Here is a 20409-nt window from a genome sequence, read left to right on the forward strand (position 1 = left end):
GTGATATTGACTCATATGCATCCGAGTATTTTACAATGCACAACTTTTTTTGTATTTCGTCACGCGAACCCTAGCTAGCAAACAAGCATTTTGGGAAGCAAGTACTTGGATATTATTCACTGACGATGTTTTTCCAATGACTGGAGATGAGCTGCAATGAAAACTTGGGAATCTATTGAAAAATCTGCACATAAATGACAGTTTGATGAGTTGACAGTATTTTAAATCACTTGGAGCAAGCAGCATAAAGGCAAAATCTTAGACCGCAATTGTCCAAAAAAACTTGTGGTCAAGCTTCATACCAAGACAAGAAGGGCAGTTTAGTGGCCAACAGCGTCGGGCATGTTTGCTTCGTCCAAAAACAGACGTCGGTACGCGGTATGGGCGGCACTCGTGATTCTGTCAAGCAATCGCCAAGACTCCAACCCGCGTAGAAATATGCTTTGACAGCAAACTCAAACATACCAAACCGCTCGGTGGAAACGTGGCTTTGGTGTAGGTCTCCGGAATATTTGCGTCATCGTGTCCCCCGAAGCACACAAGGCCTCCCCCTCACCCGCCTCTTCATGTAAATACACCAGAAGGATTTCCATGATATCTTAAAGGACTGAGAATATAAAAATGTAAAGTTAAGAGAGGTATTTAGATGTTTGAGACGATCACTTGGGATTTTCTTTGATTTTGCTCGCTAAGGGTATTGTACCGCTCGTTCCGCCGGTGTGATGCAGTCCTATGTCGAAATAAAAGCGTTCTTTTTTTTTTGTCTCACCGACGCCATCACGTCTTTTGTTGTGTCTGCCAATTGTTTCGGACAGGTTGAAAGTCTCGCTGGGAGGGTGGAGGAGGGGGTGGGTGGGGGGGCGTGTCTGTCAGCCCAAAGAACATCACTATAGGATGGCAGGGAGCCAAGTTGTGTTAATCTGCCGCTAGGAATGAAACGTGGCATCGCTGATATGAGGGAAGGGCGCTTCAGATATGCCCTCGAGCCGGAGGAGTTTGCGTATTTATTGCGCTTGGGCTGGGGTCATCTGCCAATAGCCACGATTGCCGCCTCGATTGTTCTGTTTAAGATCCACCGTATGTCAAGAGTCAACATTTTGCACAAGGCTTCCTTCCATAAGTCGTTTTCCAAAAAATATCAGCTGGGGTACAGAGTCCGCCAGTAAGACACTCCTTTGCGTGGACAGCAAAAAAATTCTTTGGGCATGAGAAGACCGACCCAGGCCTGAAGCGTCCCCTGTAACATCAAAAAGAGCTAAGCGCTTTGCATCGTGGGTAAAATCGGGTAGCATGACGGCCTCAGACGCTCTAGTCTCATTAAAGAGTTCACCGAAATGCAACTTTCACATGAAAGAACTCTTTGGAGAAACTTTTTTTTCTGTGTGTCCCTTCAGCACGGCTCTCACTGAGGTGGCGTGCCGCAAAACCCAAATGTGCCGATCATGTCAAAGAGCAGCCAGGGGACGTCCCCCGACTTTGCCTCTCACGAGACCAGTAGATGTCGTGAAATAACAATAAGGCAATTCTTAAACACCCCAAATGTTTATATATTAATTGTATTTCTCATACAATTGATTAGAAATTCGATCAAAGATGCTGACTGCTGGCAGTGGAGTGTTGCACCATTTACATTTATTTACATTCAACAGAAAGGGAAGGAAGGGCCAGATGACAATTTTAAATATCGGCTTATACTACAGCTAAAGAAGTGACAAGAGTACGATATTAGTTGGACTCGATCTGTGAGACAATAGATGCGGACTTTCAAAATGTTTCACCTCGCAAAGGGAATATTTGCACCCCAAGTCTGTCCACTTAGGCCCATATACGTGCTCAGAGCAAATGCTACCTACGGTATATGAAAATCCGGAAAGACACGCCTCTTAATTTGATTTTGTCGGTTGTTTCCCTCCTCTTTCCAAAAACGACGGCCTCCCGCGCCGGCCGTGGGGGCGTTTACACAATGCCCAGAATACGCGCCACCCACCAGTTGCAAGGCATGATGACCCGACAAGCCACTCGGCAGCCTCTGTAATGGTACGGCCACGGGTGGTAGCCCCCCAGCGGCTCGCAGATCCTTTGGCAGTGCGTGTAACTGCGACGGCACTCTCGGCAGCAAACGCCCTCGTGGTCCAACCTGGGGTCGATGTTCATGGTATCCTCCCCCTCCAAGTTTCTCTGAGAGGAGGCAGAGGACTGAGGTCAGTGTGTGAATCGCGGCATGCCGAGGTCGATATTTGTATACTGAGCAAAACTATAAACCAGAAGATGTTTTTTTGGGGGGGGGTCATAAGCATCCTCGATTCTAAGCATTCAGCCTCTATCTCCTTCTCATGTTGTGAAATATTTACTTTTTTTAACATATAGGGTTCAAAATGCTTTCTGTTGACCCCCGCCCCCTCCAGTTTGAAAGGAGGGGGGAGGGTTAGTGGGGTGGGTAAGAAAGAGGATTAAGAAGAAAGCGAGGGAGCCGTGCGTCGAAGGGACAAAAAGGTGGAGGGGGGTATGGAGCAAGGAAGGGCAAGGGGGTGACCACGTGTATGTATGCAGTCGGTGTGAGCTCGGCAGGGCAAACAGGCCAGAGGATGGGATGGGGGGGGGGGGGGCGTGTGTGGAATTATTCATCGAGCCTCGGCGCTGAAAGGAAAGTTGTCCGAAAGAGCCCCTCGCATAAGGAAACAAACGGACTCGCTCAGATTTGCAGTGACATTCCGCCGCCCCGCACCGTGACCTCGGCATCTGCTGCTGTGAGAAGCTCCTCCCACAAAGCCTCCTCGGGGGAACGCCAGATCCGAGCGGACACTTGTGGCGAGGCAAGCGGGGGGAGACTTTGCACCTTTGTGCGTGTGACTCACCTGATAGGGGTTCTCCGGGTTGAACTCTGCCTCCACGTCTTCTTCCTCCTCATCCGTGGGTGCCTGACGGCGGTGGCGGGGGGCGGCCCTCGTCTTCCTTTGTCCTCCTGCACGACATCGCACATTTTCGAGAGCACAAGGCGACGCTGCTGCAGGATGCCGTGGGATTGCAAACTTTTGTCAGGGTTTTGAAGTCACGTGAACAAGAAAAGTTCACACTTAACACCCTCAAAGGCCATCAACTGACGGTGTCCAAACTAAGGCCCGGGGACCATTAGCGGCCCGTCATCCTTTTTTCAGCGGCCAGTGACATGATGAAAAAAATAAAAATGACATTTGAAATGGACCGCGCAAGTGAAATTGGATGCCTTCCCACATGCGCTCGCGCACCAGTGATCGGCGCCGGCGCAGCAGTGGATCAATACGTTCATCCACGCTTTCACGCTAACCGAGCTGTGTGATTGCTTACTGGGCGAGTAGGTGGGACGGAGCCAGAAGATGGGTAGATCTCCACACAAATCCTTAATCTTATCACTGAGGAAAGCCGAGTCCGCGAGCGGCGCCCCGGCCGCCACCCAGACGAGTTCATCCTCAAACTTGGCCGGCATCACCTCGTCCTCCTTTGAGAAGCGCAAAGAAAAAATGAGCCTTCGGCCGCCGAATGCTTCAAAGCCGTTCGATGAGCATTCTCGGCCCTCTGAGCCGCAACAAATCAAGCGAGGGACGCCCGGAGCTCAAGCGTTGCGCTCCGTTTTGCTGAATGCGTGATGTCAGAACTTATCGACCCATCTGCAGGGTGGGAAAAGATTGAACGGATTGATCAACTCATAAGGTTTTGTCAACTGCAAACATCCATACTATATTTACATCCTCAAAGTGTCTGTGGTTTTTACCCAGAGGTGTTTGAGGCCTACTTCTGTCTTTGATTTTGTCCAGCACAAAATGACTTGCTGGAGAGGATAAAAGGCAGGGAGGGCTCCTTCTCCACTGCAACGACTAATAAGAGTTTATAAGACCCATTCTCGCTTTCTGTGTTTTTGTGTGCGCGTCGAACCCATGTGCACGATGTCATCACTTTAAATTATAGTAAATGACAAGCCTGCAGCAACCATTAGAACATCTCCCTGTTGACACACAACACTGGACGCGAAGGCAAAAGGGAGACGGTAACAATCGGGCACAAATGCGAAACAAATGATCGTTTATGACGCAGAGAACGGCAAGAACAGCCTTGTGTGGTAATGACGTGTGTGTGTGTGTTTATGAAAACAATTCTGGTGATGTGGATTTATGTGGATGCGAAGCTTATGGGGAATTAAATGATTTTAATTATCAGACAGCTTCAGTTGAATAATCACGGTGTCGCGCGCACGTGTGTTTTAGGGGGTGCGTGTATGCAAAATTCTGAATGTAGACCTTTGTTAACCTCACAATCCGCAAACGCTTTGTTCGAGTGGTAAACATCGAGGACGGAAGATGTGCAAGCAAAGGAACTTTCGGTGGTCTTTGGACAGTGAACAGTTGTCATGGTCATTGGATGAGATTCATCTGGCCCATTTTATCATCCGTAAATTTATCGCATCAATCTGTTGACGTGGGCCGCGGCAATTCGGTCTCAAATTCAAAGAGGTTCACCGATGACAGATTGGGTGCGAGAGAAAATCGTAACGTTTTTGACCTTGCTTTGATTCAACGCCTTTGGTCACTGAAAAATGATGCGAGTTCAAGCGAGAAGGCCTGCAATTGACACAACGGGACCTGATTATTGATGGCGACTCGAATGTTGCTCTTTTAAGTTTTCACAGGGCTGTGATTCACTTGCACTTTCAATTCTTTCTTTAACACCCCCCCAGGCCCTGGTAGGAATTAAATTTCACTCCGGTGCAATTGCATGCAAATACAGTGCCCTCCATAAGTATTGGCACCCCTGGTTGAGATGTGTTTTTTAGCTTCCAATTATTTTATTTTTTTTCTAAATAATATGGGACCTTAATGGAAAAAAAGAGAAAAATCCAACCTTCAATACAAGTGCATTTATTCAGTGGGGAAAAAATCCCACATAAAGAAATAATTATTTGACATCAAATCACCTGTTCCACAATTATTGGCACCCTTAACAATTCCCAGGAAATAAATATAATTGAAGCATTTCTGTCATTTCTACAGTAGTTTACAAAGTTTACCAGAGTATGTAGGAACATTTAATTAGTAATTCATCACTTCCTGTCTCCCTGGGGTATAAATATGACGTGACACCGAGGCCATTTCTCTTATCCACTCTTAAACATGGGAAAGACAAAGGAACACAGCATACAAGTGAGGCAGATGTGCGTCGACCTTCACAGGTCAGGCAGAGGCTACAAGAAGATTGCCACTCAACTGCAGCTGCCCATATCCACTGTGAGAGGAATAATTAAGAAGTTCAAAACAACTGGAACAGTGGTAAACAAGCCTGGACGAGGAGCCAAGTTTATTTTGCCACCACGCACAGTGAGGAGGATGGTAAGAGAAATCAAAAGATCTCCAAAGCTCACTGTTACAGAATTACAACAAATGGTAGCATCCTGGGGTCACAAAGTCTCCAAATCAACCATCAGGCGCTGTCTACACGCCAACAAGCTGTTTGGGAGGCATGCACGGAGAAAACCTTTCCTCACTCACAATCATAAACGCAAGCGTCTGGAGTTCGCCAAGCGGTATTGGGGCTTCAACTGGGACCGTGTGCTTTGGTCAGATGAGACCAAGATTGAGCTTTTTGGCAACAAACACTCTAAGTGGGTCTGGCGTACCACGAAAGATGCGCATGCTGAAAAGCACCTCATACCCACTGTGAAGTATGGGGGTGGGTCAGTGATGCTGTGGGGCTGTTTCGCTTCCAAAGGCCCTGGGAACCTTGTTAGGGTGCATGGCATCATGAATGCTTTGAAATACCAGGACATTTTAAATCAAAATCTGTTGCCCTCTGCCCGAAAGCTGAAGCTGGGTCGTCACTGGGTCTTTCAGCAAGACAATGACCCTAAACATATGGCCAAATCTACACAGAAATGGTTCACCAGACACAAAATCAAGCTCCTCCCATGGCCATCTCAGTCCCCTGACCTCAACCCCATTGAGAACCTGTGGGGTGAGCTGAAGAGGAGAGTACAGAGGAGAGGACCCAGGTCTCTGGATGATTTAGAGAGATTCTGCAAAGAGGAATGGCTGAAGATCCCTCTTTCTGTCTTTTCCCATCTTGTGAAACATTATAGGAGAAGATTAGGTGCTGTTTTGTTGGCAAAAGGGGGTTGTACAAAATATTAACACCAGGGGTGCTAATAATTGTGACACACATTATTTGATGTCAAATAATTATTTCTTTATGTGGGATTTTTTCCCCACTGAATAAATGCACTTGTATTGAAGGTTGGATTTTTCTCTTTTTTTCCATTAAGGTCCCATATTATTTAGAAAAAAAATAAAATAATTGGAAGCTAAAAAACACATCTCAACCAGGGGTGCCAATACTTATGGAGGGCACTGTAAGTGGCAGAAATAACCCGTAGTCATATTGTTCCCCACCAGCCAAAATGTTTTTTCTAAAATCTGTGTGAAGTTTTGTCTACCAACTAAAGAGAATGCACAACTCGCAAGGCTATGCAAGGAGACCCAACCCACCAGGTCAAAGGTCATCGAGTCCCTATCGAGGCCTTCCACATCAGGCAGGCGGGCCTTCACCTGGGTCTTGATGAAGCACTTCTCGCCCCCTGAAAAACGGATCCCCGTGATACCCTGGAGAGAGACGGAAAAAAGGTATTCTTCGACTCCTCCCTCTTCGGTCTTGATGAGTATAACTACACTGCGGATGTCCAAGATGAATGATAATTGGAGACATTATTTGTTTGCATACCTCGAGAGACTGAAAGACCCCCCACGACCCCCCCCCAAAAAAATTGTACATTGAGTGTTATTGAGTTGCTGATGTTGAAAATCAACGCGTGTTTGAGAGTCGTATTCCGAAGACTTTGTGCTGTTCTTTCCACACAGGTGTTTGCTCACTCACAATCTCAAAATCGTGGACCTCCACGGCCTCGTCCGTCCCGCTGCCCGTGCTGAACTTTTCCATGTTGTTCTCCGTGTCGATCTCCATCGTGCCTTCCTCCACTTTGCCATTGATGCTCATGCTGTAGTGGACATTGTACACCTGCACACAAAACACGGACCGGCGCGGAAGGTATGAGACACTCTCCCACTTTCAGTCTTTCCGGGGGGGGGGTGACGGGACTTCCCCACTCCCCCAAGAATGCTGTACGAAAGGATTTTCTATTGGCATCACATGTAAATCGTTATTTGTACAGAAGATTTGCGCCCCCTTGTGGAGAAATTATAAAAGGTCTTCAACGATTTTTCGTTCAAAGATCTCAAGATTGTGGGAGGGGCTAACGTTTGCTCGTTGATGGAATGTGAACGATCTTGCTCGAACGAGGGACTACTTAAAAATGCAAAGCGTTTAAGCTAGGCCCGCCACGGGTTCCACTTGTGTCCTCCTCTCCCACAGGTTAGCTGAATTGATTTAGATCTCCCCCCCCCCCCCCCCCCCCAGTAAAATGGGGGAAAATATAAAATCGCAACCCCAGAAACAAGGATTTTTTTTCAATGTTTCAATTCAGGTCAGCAGGAGTCAATCATCCAAATGTATCACCTCGTCAATCTTTTTTTTTTCTTCTTACAAACATTATAGAGGCCTTTATCGTAAATACCCGAGCCACCAGAAAACAAGCTTCCCCCTCTCCTCTCACACACACCTCTTGCCCCTGGAGCATCAACCGGACCAGAGGAACCCCCCTCACCCACCCCATCCTTCCAGAATCCTCCACATATAAACAAGGGCCCCATTCATGCAGTCGGTCGTGAAACGTGTCTTGTTTGACTTGGATCCATGTGTTTTCTTACGCTGCAAAAAATATAAAAACAGCCTCCAGTTTGGAGTCGTCCCCCCCCCCCCCCCACCCAAAAAAAAAAGTCATGCAGCTTGTGTCCAATTAAAAAGGCTACATTTGTGCCATTTTTTTATAAAAGTCAATCTTGCCGCGTGTGCCTTGGAACGTTTTCAAAATTAAAGTCGCTCTACTGCCGCTGCAACTAAATAAAATTGTCTCGCAAAACAGACTCGATGTCCCGTTTAAGAGCCTCCTCGTCGGACACGCTTGAAGTCACGGCAACGGCAAGCCTTACGTGTTTTTCAGTGTTGTTCCAGAAGTAGAAGGCTCCGACGGCCCCCAGGAGTAGCAGCAGGGCTCCGGCGACGAGCACCGCGATACCGGCCTTTAGTACGCGCCCGCTCGCTGCGGGTTTCACGGCCACGGTGGAGTACGCCTGCGAAAAAGAAAAAAAAAGGAGAGAAAAACATCGAAGCATTTGAAAGCGTGGTCACGATGGCAGGTTTTAGACACAAGTCAATGCCTCCTATGATGAAACATTTCGCCTGAAAGGGTCGATTCGTACCGGAGGCATAAACTGCTGCAGGTCCTCCGGTCCCGCCGAGGCAATCGGTACTTTCTCAGAGTTCCCGGCCATGACTGGAGCAAACACCTGAGGATCCCCGTGACACTTGCTCGGCAACTCTCTCTCTCTCTCTCTCTCTCTCTCTCTCTCTCTCTCTCTCTCTCTCTCTCTCTCTCTTTCTCTGAGGGGGAGGAGGTAGCGTGCGGCCACCCTTCCTTTAATGAAGAAAATGCGCACTCTCCGGCTCTCGTTGCACACAATGACCCCTCACCCCCTCCGTCAGGACCCACTTCAACATCGGCTTATACCAAATTTTCCTGACGTGTGAAGTCCACATTTATGAACAAGTCCCTCATTTGAAAACCAGAGAAAGAGACACGGAGAGAAAAAGAGTGGATGACTTGATTCATACTTTACCCAAGTCCGAACTGGACTAATTGCCTGAAATGTAGCGAGTTGGCTTTTTTTTTTTTGCATTAGCTTGCTCAAAACCGGAAGGTTGCGACCTGAGACTTGCAGTAGACTTGCACTTAATGATAGCAAATTGTTGAGGCAGAAGCCAACTTTCAACTTTTTTTGCAAATGCTCATCGTCTTGCATTCAACTGCTCCTCTCCATTGCGGCCACGGATGGATGGATGGCAGAGAGAGAGAAAGAGAGAGAGAGAGAGACTTTATTCATCGAGTGAGGAATATTAAATGGCATTCCTGATGCGTCTACGTTCCCTCGGGAATGGACCGGGCCACCACGCCCCATTTGCATCCAATTTCAGAGCTTTAGAACTATGTGCGTCAATTCAATTTATGAGGTGATTGAAAATGGCAAATCAATCACGTGTTCTGGTCGTTATTGACGTGACATTGATTTCTTAGAGCCAACCTTGTCGATGATTGAAATGACCTTCAGTGTGGTGCAAGGTCTCGTATGGAAAAAATGGCGACATCTATTGGCCGTGGTGTGTAACTCCTCACGGTGTGACTGAAAAAAAATCATTTTCTTTTTTCTTTCTTTTTTTTCAGTGCAGTATTTCAAAGTTTATTTTCTGTCACAACCTTGTGGTCATACAAAATCTGTACAAATACGTCATGTTACATTCAGACCATTTCATACGTGATTGTTCATTTGATTCCGATGTCGGAGCCCTCCAGCCAAACGGAAGTCGTCGGGTTTAAATAGATGCATGCTTCAAGATCTGTATTTACACGGGTCCACTTAAGTCTGGCATTTATCAAAAAATAGAATCTCTGCCTGTACAAAACTTGCATATCATACAATTCATGTCAATCAAAGAAGTCAATCTGAAAGTGATTGAATTGGATCCCCCCCCATCCCCCCCCACCACCATCCCCCACATGAAGCAAAGATGCACAAACATTAGGATAGAAGCCCACAACTATCTTTTTACACCTCTCATTGTCAGGGAAACATAAATTAAGTATTTTGGGATCAAATCTATTCCCGTGAGAGCGCCACGTGCGTAGCGCCAGTCTTTTCAGGCATCGTCGTTGTTACAGCGCGTGGGACTGGGCGCGTACACGGGGATGGTGACATCGCTGCAGACCTCCTGGACCCTCACAGGCCTGGCGGGCGTGATCATGACATAGTCGTACTCCCTGTCCAGCACCTTCTCATACACGCTCTGCAGGCCCACCGTTTTGGGGATGTGCGCTTGGTAGTAGTTGTCCCTGCGCTGGGGGTCCCGAGGCAAAGAGGCCGTCTTGGAGTGGCTGCCGAAGGAGGAGACGGTCGGGGCGGGGGAGGGGGCGGCGTTGGCTCTCGCCGCTGAGGGGCTCCAACAGCGATCCGAATGACCCAGAACCTTACACTCGCTGGTGCAAGCCCACAATGCTTCAGGAACAAACCAAAAGAAAAAAAGGGGGGGGGGGGGTTAGATTCTCACGCAAATTGTGATGATGAAGTCAGACAAAAGTGAATGAAGCACAAAGTGTTTTAATCACCGGGGGGGTGGAAATTAACTGTGGAGAATTCATTCTTTGCTTAATTACGCTCATGAACGCGAACAGCCACCGTGGTGGATGAGCCGCGTCGAGCGAATGTCGCGTGTTTTGCGCAGCTGAGACAGATTCCGAGGGGAGACCACCAAAGGGGACCGTGAACCTTTTTCCCTCCGCCGCTTACCGTTTGGTCCGCCCATCGGTGGGACCGAGGCGCCGTCTTTCTTCAGGCCGTTGTCTCCGCTCACGTCGCTGTCGCTGTCGTTGAAGTCGCTGTCCCCCTTGCCGCTGTCTTTGCCGCTGAAGGCGGGATCCCGGGCCGAGATGGTGGCGTAAGAGTTGCCCTTCCAGATGGTGATCGGCCTCACGGCCTCCTTGCCGTTCCCGTAGCCGGGCAGCGTCGAATATCCCTGCCAAAGAAATTGACGGTAATGTTGAGTTTGGCCCACGGCGATGGACCCACACTCGAGTCACCAAAGGCGCACTCACCTCAAGTTTACTCCCTCTCGGCTTGCCGTTTGTGTCCGAGTCGTAAACGCAGGGGACCTCGCCGCCGTCCTCCGAGGCCGAGCAGGCGTCGCCGCCCCCGGCGTGCGCCCGGCTGCCGTACGAGTGTCCCTCGAAGCCCGCCGCCCCCGCGTGGGGGTGAGGCGGGGGCAGAAGCGGGTTGACCGCCACGCGGTTCCCGCCCCGCTCCGGCGCGCCTTCCTCCCCGTAAGAGTCGGCGTCCTCTCCGCTCTTGTCCCCCCGGTGGCGGTTGCAGGTAGTGGCGATGAGGATGATGGCCAGCAGCAGGAGGCTGCAGCTCCCCGCCAAGACGACGATGATGACCACCGACGGGTCCCACTGCGCGGACGCCGGGCCCCCGCCGCCCGCCCGGTACACGGCGCGGTCGCTCGGCGGGGGCCCGGCGATGATGACAAAGCGCAGCGTGGCGGTGGAGGTGAGCGCCGGCCTGCCGTTGTCGCTCACCGTCACCGTGGCGCTCAAGGCCTCGTCCGCGTCGCGGCTCAGCGCCCGCTTCAGGGACACGTCCCCCGTGACTTTGTTGACGGAAAACACGGAGGCGTCGCCGGCGGCCAGCCGGAAGGAAAGCTCGGAGTTGACGCCCTCGTCGGCGTCCCGCGCCTCCACCCGCGCCACCACGTAGCCGCTCGGCGCGTCCCGGGGCAGGAGGACCTCGGCCGAGCCGTTGTTGAGCGGCGGGTGCGTGATGGCCGGAGCGTTGTCGTTCTGGTCCAGGACCCGCAGGACCACCTTGGCGCTTCCGGAGAGGGGCGGGGAGGCGCCGTCGCTGGCTGTGATTCGCAGCTCCAGTTGCTTCATCACCTCATAGTTGAAACTCCGCAGCGCGTAGAGAGAGCCGCTGGCGGGGTCCAGCGACACGAACGTGGAAATGGGGGAGCCCATGAAGTGGGCGTCCGCCAGTTTGTAGGTCACCTTGCCGTTCGACCCCAAGTCGGGATCCCGCGCCGCCACCGTGGTGACGTAGGCGCCGGGCGCGTTGTTCTCCGCCAGCGCCACCTCATAGGCGGGCTTGCTGAACACCGGCGCGTTGTCGTTCTCGTCCGTCAGCCGGACGGTGTAGTGGGCGACGCTTCTGAAGGGTGGGGAGCCCAAGTCCTCGGCCACCAGGGTCAGGTTGTACTCGGGGATTTTCTCCCGGTCCAACGGGCCGGTGCTGACGATCATGAAGCTGTCTTGGTACGCCTGCTGCAGTCTGAAGTGATCGTGCCCGTAGAGGGTGCAGTGCACTCGGCCGTTTGCTCCGGAATCTTTGTCCGAGGTACTGACCAGGGCCACGAAACTATCCTTGGCCGCCGCCTCGGTGATGTAGGCCACGCCCGCTGCGATGGAGGTCATGGGGGCGATGGAGATCTCCGGCGCGTTGTCGTTGACGTCTTGCACCTGAACGACGATTTTGCACGTGGCCGGGCTGGGGTTGGGACCCAAGTCAGTAGCCCGGACGTCAAACTCGTACGTGTTCTTGCTCTCGAAGTCGACGGGGCTTTCCAGGGTGAGCCGGCCGCTTTTTCTGTCCACTTTGAAGAGTTGGCGGATCTCCAAGGGCACCTGGTCGCCGAAGCCGTACGCCACCTCGCCGTTCGGCCCTTCGTCCGGGTCCTCGGCGTTCAGGTCCAAGAGCAGGGTCCCCGCCGGGGCATCTTCCGGCAAGTCCACGGAGTAACTGTTGCGGTCAAAAACGGGGCTGTTGTCGTTGTAGTCTTTCACCTTGACGTTGACGCGCGTGCTTCCCGAGCGGGGCGGCTCGCCGCCGTCCACGGCGACCAATTCCAGCGCGTACGACGCCCGGGTCTCCCGGTCCAGCTCTTTCATGAGCACCAGCTCGGCATATTTAACCCCGTCGGCCCTGCTCAGCACGTCGATGGAAAAGTGGCTGTTCACCGAAATCTGGTAGCTCTGAATGTAGTTGGCCCCGACGTCCTCGTCCGCGGCAAAGTCCAGCGGTATGCGCGTCCCCACGGCGGCGTTTTCCCAGATGTCGGCGGTGGACTCCTTGCGAGGGAACGCCGGGGAGTTGTCGTTGATGTCCTTGACCTCCAGCTCCACGTGAATGAGCTTGAACTGCTCCTTGGAGAAACTCACCACGTCGAAAGAGATGAGGCACTGCGGGGCGCGTTTGCAGATGCGCTCCCTGTCCAGCCTCTCGCCGATGCTCAGCTGCCCGTCGCTCTCCCTCAGACGCACCAAAGACGAGTTCAACTGTTTCATCATCCGGAAACTGGAGCGGGAGCCCGCGGATGAATACGCCGGGGCGGAGATGTCCTTGGCCAAGTTACCGATCACCGTGCCCGGGGCGTCTTCCTCGAAGGTCTGATACTTCACCGTCTTTGCCTTTGCGACGGCTGCCAGGCTTGTCAAGGAGACCAACAACAACAGCCACCTTCTTTCCCTCATTTTTTGTGGTGTTGTTTGTTTTTTTTTTTGCACCAAAACCCAAAGTCAGCAATATCTCTGGGTCCAATTAAGTCTTGAAAATTGACCCCTCCGCCCAAAAAAAAGCCCCGTAATACACACCTTCACACTTCAAATCAGAGTAATAAACGTCCCGTGTGTCTGTGCGTACTGGATCTGCGCTCCCCCCTCTCTCTCTCTCTCTCTCTCCACCGTAGGCGTGCAGCTCTCAGCGCAAAGCCAGCCGCAGTCTCTGCAAATGGGTTTATACAGACAGGCATGCAAATGAAGCCTCAGTGTGGCCAATCCGGGCGACGAAAGGGAGGAGGGGAATGGAGGGGGTGGGGGGAGAAGGGGGGGGGGGTGTAACTCCTGAAAGACCTCTAAACCCTATAAGAGATTCCTCGACCGTCGAAAAGCCTGGCATCCGCGACGTGGGCTCAATTCGCGACGTGATTTAGCGTGCGCTATAGTTTCCGTCGCTTGTCTTGTTAAATGAGTCTGGGGAGGGGGTTGCACAGAGGTTACGGTGTCCCCCCCGAGCTAGAGGACAAAACATTTGAATCAGGAGGATGCCGTCCATCCGTAGATTTATGTTTTGACATTGTTGCATCCAGCGCACGTGTCCCCCCAACCGGGCGGCGGGACCCTTCTGAAGTGGGAAGATAAGTCGGCGCGTCGTCCAAAATGCATTCTCGGTGGGTGCTTTTTAACGCCAAAAAAAAAAAAAAACTGGGAATGTGCTGTAAGTGTTGGCACTATCATCCTTTTATTGCTCCTTTTATTCCGATTAATAAATTCCGTAAATGCGCTCGCCGCGCCGTGTATTATCCGCCAGCCACCACCGCGCCCCGGTGTGTTGTAATCCGGTAATTGTTTGCCTATCGGCTCCATTCTGAAGCAAGCAAAAAAAAGAACAGGTACTTAAACGTTGATCTGGTTCTAATTTAAGATCAGATCACGAGATAGCTCGCCTGCCAGAGTGGATTTATTATTTTTTTAAAATTAAAGCCCCTGTAAAATGTGACTCGACTTGGCCTCGCCTGCAGGAACACGTTTTGCGGGAGCACACAAGCGCCCGCACGGCCGCAGGCTTTCGCAAACGCGTTACAAATGGGATTTGGCCGTCAAGGCGGAGATTTCAATAGTGAGATGATATCAAAGGCGCATGAAGCCCTCGTTAGTAGTCGGGCTAGAATGGCACGGCGGGGGCCTCCCTTTTCGCCATTGTGGCCCTTGAGCCGGGGTCTGCGGGGACCCTAAGCCGCGCTGCCTCCACGCAGACCTTCGCCTAACAGAGGCATAATGAGGCAAAGCCACATGCAACCTTTGTCCCCCCCCCCCCCCCATCCCCCTCCGTCTCCACAGCCTCAGACACGACTCCTTTCATTACAGCAGTATGGCAGATGAATTGCTCTGGACGCGAGGCTCCCACCTATTAAAATATATTTAGAGAGCGCATGGGGCCCCGTCACGGCTCTTTAGGAGATTTTCTCATTCACTCCGTCCATCCACCCCCCCAGCCTCCACCTCCTCCTCCGCTTCTCTCCCTCCTCCCATCTCACAAACCCTCTTATGCGGGAGCAACACTTGCCCTGCGGTAGAAATTAATATCACTTGGCGTGTTTTATAAAGAACCCATCTGCCACACAAAGTCAAATAGGAGACACCTGAATGGACATCAACGTCTCACGTGGTCTTCCACACTTGCAACACTTTCTGTACACGACATATGCGCTTAAGTCTCAGACCGTCGTTAAGATAAGATGGATAAGGAAACATTTATTAGTCTCGCAATGGAGAAATTCCCTGCATACACTTTGTTGTTGTTGCTACATTTTGAAAGCGTCCATTGGCGAAGAGATTGGCTCACCTCTCCCGTTCCGCCTGATCCGCTTCGATTCCGAGCCGCGACTCCAAATTTTCCACATGCGCATTGGCGCTCTGCGCCGACGCTCCTTTCTTCTCATCGTCGGCTCCTCGAGCCGTGCGTCCGTCCATCCGCCTGTTACATTGCGGGAATACGTTGGCCGTTTCTGCCGATTGAAAAGCAGTAAAGGAGCGTGACTCCTTTTACCGCGCTGCCCGCTCGGTGACCTGAGGAGCTTCCGCATTCAAGGCTCCCCGTTCTGTTTGCCTTTTTAGCGTGAAAATAACTGCTGTCAAAGGCCATTTTTAAAAAAAGACATTCTATCTTGCTAGGTACTCTTTATTGTAAGTGAAAGTTAGACAAAACCAGAGCATCGACATTTTTTTTAAATGGTTACGAGTCACCAGGGTAGACTGACAGTTTTTCTCAAGAGTTTGACGAGTCCCACCGCGTTGCTCTCACATCACATCAGTTTAGCATTTCACATGCTTCCTCTCACTTCTTTTTGTATGCAAGGTGGCGCACATGCAAGCCCGCGCATTCCAACTCTCACACTCAGCACAGAGCCAAGGAGCAATCAGATGCAAATTAGCACCATGTTGCATCGGGGATTATACTTTGTGCATGTGCGGGTGCATGTGCAGCCCTAAAAAGAAAAAAAAGAGGCAAAAAGAGAAAAGGGATGGGGGGCGGGGGGGTGGATGGGTAGTCATTTGAAGGACACCCATCTTGGAAAGAAAGCCCAGTCACGTGATGGCCGTGTCGCTCTGGCCCGTCTGCACGCGAGCTGCACAATAGTAGAATTAGAAAAGAGTCTCCAAATCCCATCCATTCTTCACGGGGACGTATTAGCATTTCTTTAACATAAATAAATACATCTTTTGAGAACCCCCCCCCCCCCCCCCGCCCTCCACTCCTCATCTCTCTCCTTTCGCCACCATTGTGCTCCCATTTGCTCGAGTGATTGGAGGGTATTTTGGGGCTGCGAGGCTGCTCGGTCGACCCCTGCTTCTTGTCGGGGGTTTAACTCTTTGAGATGGAAATGGGCGATTTGGCCTCTTTTGTCAGCCGCATAAGCGGTGCGAGGAGCGATTGAGTGGAGGGGGCGGGTGTGGGGGGAGGGGGGGTTTGAGACGGCAATGAGCTTACGGGAGGGTGAAATCATCGATCACAACTCCTCACGCACCCCCACTTTCGACTAACCTTTTGCTTAACTCGCGTGCCATCACAAGCAGCTCACTCCTAATTGGTTCCCGGCACTAATTATCGCTTCTCGGCCAAGGAGAACCGCACTCCGCGGCTCGTGCGCGAATGGCGAGACTTTAACGGGCTCATCCTCAAGTAGAGATGAAAATGATTAGTAGTGAATGCGGCACTAAGTGTCGCTGACCTGAACGGAAAGAAGTCTCTAAAGAGAGGAAAACACTTCACTTAGCGGGACAGAAGCGCCCGCGATGGTCTTAAACTCTTAAGAAAATTGAAAAACGTGATGAAGTGGTGTGCGGATCAATCGGAGGTTTGTGCGTGCCGTGTGTGTGCGTGCCGTGTGTGTGCGTGTGCGTGTGTGTGTGTGTGCGTGTGTGTGTGTGTGTGTGTGTGTGTGTGTGTGTGTGTGTGTGTGTGGTTACATCCGAGCTAAATCAAACAGCATTTCACAAACAGAACATCAGAGCAACTATCAAACATTCATTCATTCATCTTCCTAACCGCTTGATCCTCACTAGGGTCGCGGGGGGTGCTGGAGCCTATCCCAGCTGTCTCCGGGCAGTAGGCAGGGGACACCCTGAATCGGTTGCCAGCCAATCGCAGGGCACACAGAGACGAACAACCAACCCCGCTCACACTCACACCTAGGGACAATTTAGAGCGTTAAATCAGCCTGCCATGCATGTTTTTGGAATGTGGGAGGAAACCGGAGCACCCGGAGAAAACCCACGCAGGCCCGGGGAGAACATGCAAACTCCACACAGGGAGGCCGGAGCTGGAATCAAACCCGGTACCTCCGCACTGTGAAGCCGACGTGCTAACCACTGGACTACCGGGCCGCCCACTATCAAACATAGTAGCAATATATTGGCTGGGGCTGCTTTGCTCCTTCAGGACTTAGATGACTTGTTGCGATTGGCGGAAGGATGAATGTTGCTTTTTACCAGAGAATCCCGAAGGCAAATATTCATTTTCGAGGTATGATTTTTATGCGTATGGGGAAAATCATTTGAACGATCGCCTCCATATTTTAAGGATTTTACTGATGGCCGGGGTGTCGGTCGTCATGTGACGTTAAGCTGTTCCAAGCATCAAAGTAGTGGAAAACGTTAGGCTTAAAAAAAAAAAATCCAACAATGGTACTGATTATTAATGTGTATGACGAAGGGAGAGGAGTGGCTGCGCCCTCCTGCGTGGATCGCCCACCTAGCTTCAACTCAACCTGAACTCTGATGTGGAGACAAGAACTTGCAAAAACAGATGGATCGCTTCTTCTAGGGTCCGCAATAACGTTACGCTCCCTCAATTTTCATAGCGATCCACGCGTAACGAACGCATCGCGGCTCGTTCGCAAGCCTGCTGTGAATAGAGCGGCGGCGTGGATCGGCGGCGGAACGCCGCCATCTTGGTCATGTCCCGTTTACTCAAACATTTATTCTCCTTTTTGATTCTTGGTTAACTCCTGCTCCCATCCATCACCTTGTAGCCCATCTGTCGCTGATGGCCGCAACACTTTGAATGCATTCCTCTCGATGAACAAAACGGTTAACACCTCATGAATACGGCCTTTTTACACCCATGCGGAGATTGAGGGGGAAACTTTAGGGCCTCCGCTGTAACTTGTGTAAAGAAATCTGTCGGCGGACACTCCCTCTTCCCTTCCACTTCATTGCCGGTATTGTGCGCGGGAGGGCGCAATCTGTGCGGCCGTCTCCGGCCGGCCCCGCCAGCTTTCTAATGACTTTCCGATGGTGATTTAAAGGCTGGCACGGACTCATCCCGGCGCGTCTCCCCCACCCCCCCCCCAAAAAAATCCCACTGCCTCCCCTTGTGCCCTTTCAATGCTTTTGAATCCGTTGTGCTTTGGTTTGGGGCTGTCCCCCCCGCCCCCCTCCTCCTCACTGGTATTCTGAGGAAGGTCAGGAGGAGACCGTAAAGATTCCCACATCGGGCTGAAATAAAGTCTTCATGTCGGTGTTCCATGCATCCAATTTTCCCCTTCCCAAGTCAGCATGCTCGTTTCAGGATAAACCAGAGCAATGATACTTTTTAGGAAAATGAGGGATACTTTGGGGGTTGAGTATATGCGTGGGTGGATGGGTGCTTTTGCATCTGATGGTTGCAGGGAGACAGATTCATTCATTCATCTTCCTAACCGCTTCATCCTCACTAGGGTCGCGGGGGGTGCTGGAGCCTATCCCAGCTGTCTCCGGGCAGTAGGCGGGGGACACCCTGAATCGGTTGCCAGCCAATCGCAGGGCACACAGAGACGAACAACCATTCGCACTCTCACTCACACCCAGGGACAATTTAGAGTGTTCAATCAGCCTGCCACGCATATTTTTGGAATGTGGGAGGAAACCGGAGCACCCGGAGAAAACCCACGCAGGCCCGGGGAGAACATGCAAACTCCACACAGGGAGGCCGGAGCTGGAATTGAACCCGGTACCTCTGCACTGTGAAGCCGACGTGCTAACCACTGGACTACTGGGCCGCCCGGGAGCCAGATTGTGTTTGGCATTTGGAGGAACAGATGGGGGTGGGAGGTGAGGGGGGCCGGGGGGGGCGGGGGGGGGGCTTGACTTAAGAAGAGCGTTAAGGGAGGGGTGTCAGACGTTTGGATATCACTCATGTGAAGTTATGCGTCCAGTACTTGCCTTTGCACTCCTTGGTGGACATTAAAAAAAAAAAAAAACATATCGACACACCGATGGGGCGAAGGAGTCAATCAATAGCAGGGCATTACATTTAGAAGAGAGGTGTGGGAGTCATTTGTGGTTTGGCTGATCTGCGTCAGTCTAATGTTTTATGTGTGAGAATGTGTGTGGGTCTTTTCATTTCATGCCGGATTTATTATTCATTACAGCCCATGTGCATTACAGATACTATACGATTCTGGGTTTATTGCACCCGTTGCGTCCGCAGATGAAAGAAAGAAGTAATGGATCAATCTTTCATTTCTGAACAAAATAATGCTGCAATTTTTGCCTGTTAATGAGGTATTTGAGACCGATATTGTATTCGTCATCCATTTTCTGCGCCATTTAAGGAAAGAGGGCGGTCTGTTTCCTTCTTGCGGAAAATGCAGTTGGCCCTGCCGCGGACGTATTTTCTGTAGGAGTAACTGTCCTTGCTTTCGACGAATTGACAAAAAAAAAATCTGAAAGAGCTCATTTAAGAAAACGGAAGATCTGTGTTCACCAGAAGAATTTGACAGGACAATATCACCTCAAATAAGTACTCGTTCATTCAGTTCCTCAACTGCAGTTGTTACGCGCGTCCCATTTTACATTGTGAGTGCATTCATTCATTCATTCATTCATCTTCCGCTTATAACCGCTTGATCCTCACTAGGGTCGCGGGGGTGGCTGGAGCCTATCCCAGCCAATAGGCGGGGGACACCCTGAACCGGTTGCCAGCCAATCGCAGGGCACACAGAGACGAACAACCATTTGCACTCACACCTAGGGACAATTTTTTTAGAGTGTTCAATCACCCTGCCACGCATATTTTTGGAATGTGGGAGGAAACCGGAGCACCCGGAGAAAACCCACGCAGGCCCGGGGAGAACATGCAAAATCCACACAGGGAGGCCGGAGCTGGAATTGAACCCGGTACCTCTGCACTGTGAAGCCAACGTGCTAACCACTGGACTACCGGGCCGCCCAATGTGAGTGCATAATGTACAAAATTCCGACAATACCAAGCTGAATGAGTTTTATTTTTAAACTTTTGTTCTCACTTTCTTTCTATCTAAATATGTCTTCACGTGTTGATATGTTACGGCTCCGAGGACCCGGGTGCTGGAACGAGAGAGAAGAACAGATTACGGTGACGACGAGATGTTAATTAACACCAAACTTAAGAGGTGCTGGAGGGAATCCAAGCGCTGTGTTCAGGTTGGCAGGAAGACGCGCTTCAAGGCGGGGCTAGTGGGGAGTGAAGACAGGAAGTTGGCCCGAGATGAAAAATGCAGACAGGAGGGATTACAATCGACAATTCAAACAAAGTATTCATGAAGTGGCTGGAAAAGCAAACTTGCTATTTGTTGACGATCGGGCTGCCGGGTGCCGTCCAAGAGGAGCAGGAAGGAAACGACGAATAGGTGACGAGGTGCAACTGGTGA

General features: G+C 51.0%; 2 protein-coding genes and 2 long non-coding RNA genes across 4 annotated transcripts; 1 reads left to right on the top strand and 3 right to left on the bottom strand.

Moving 5' to 3' along the window:
- Positions 1–1610: 1610 nt before the first annotated feature.
- Positions 1611–8550, bottom strand: LOC127615786 (leukocyte cell-derived chemotaxin 1-like). Its single transcript, XM_052087095.1, has 7 exons — positions 8337–8550; positions 8067–8207; positions 6895–7035; positions 6510–6623; positions 3325–3475; positions 2856–2962; positions 1611–2178 (listed from the first exon to the last, which is right to left on the bottom strand). Exons 1-7 carry the CDS (start codon positions 8406–8408, stop codon positions 1957–1959), a joined length of 948 nt encoding a protein of 315 aa, XP_051943055.1. The 5' UTR covers positions 8409–8550; the 3' UTR covers positions 1611–1956.
- LOC127615787 (uncharacterized) lies at positions 6882–8238 on the top strand. Its single transcript, XR_007966953.1, has 2 exons — positions 6882–7065; positions 7573–8238. It is a non-coding gene; the product is annotated as an uncharacterized LOC127615787 (long non-coding RNA).
- Positions 8551–9828: 1278 nt separating the features above from the next.
- On the bottom strand, positions 9829–13513 carry LOC127615788 (protocadherin-8-like). The gene is made up of 3 exons (XM_052087096.1): positions 10781–13513; positions 10476–10701; positions 9829–10184 (listed from the first exon to the last, which is right to left on the bottom strand). Exons 1-3 carry the CDS (start codon positions 13208–13210, stop codon positions 9829–9831), a joined length of 3012 nt encoding a protein of 1003 aa, XP_051943056.1. The 5' UTR covers positions 13211–13513.
- Positions 13514–18623: 5110 nt separating this feature from the next.
- LOC127615783 (uncharacterized) lies at positions 18624–19951 on the bottom strand. The gene is made up of 2 exons (XR_007966952.1): positions 19902–19951; positions 18624–18732 (listed from the first exon to the last, which is right to left on the bottom strand). It is a non-coding gene; the product is annotated as an uncharacterized LOC127615783 (long non-coding RNA).
- Between the last annotated feature and the right edge of the window lie 458 nt (positions 19952–20409).

Source organism: Hippocampus zosterae, chromosome 15 (assembly GCF_025434085.1).
Source record: "Hippocampus zosterae strain Florida chromosome 15, ASM2543408v3, whole genome shotgun sequence".
Lineage (NCBI taxonomy): Eukaryota > Metazoa > Chordata > Actinopteri > Syngnathiformes > Syngnathidae > Hippocampus > Hippocampus zosterae.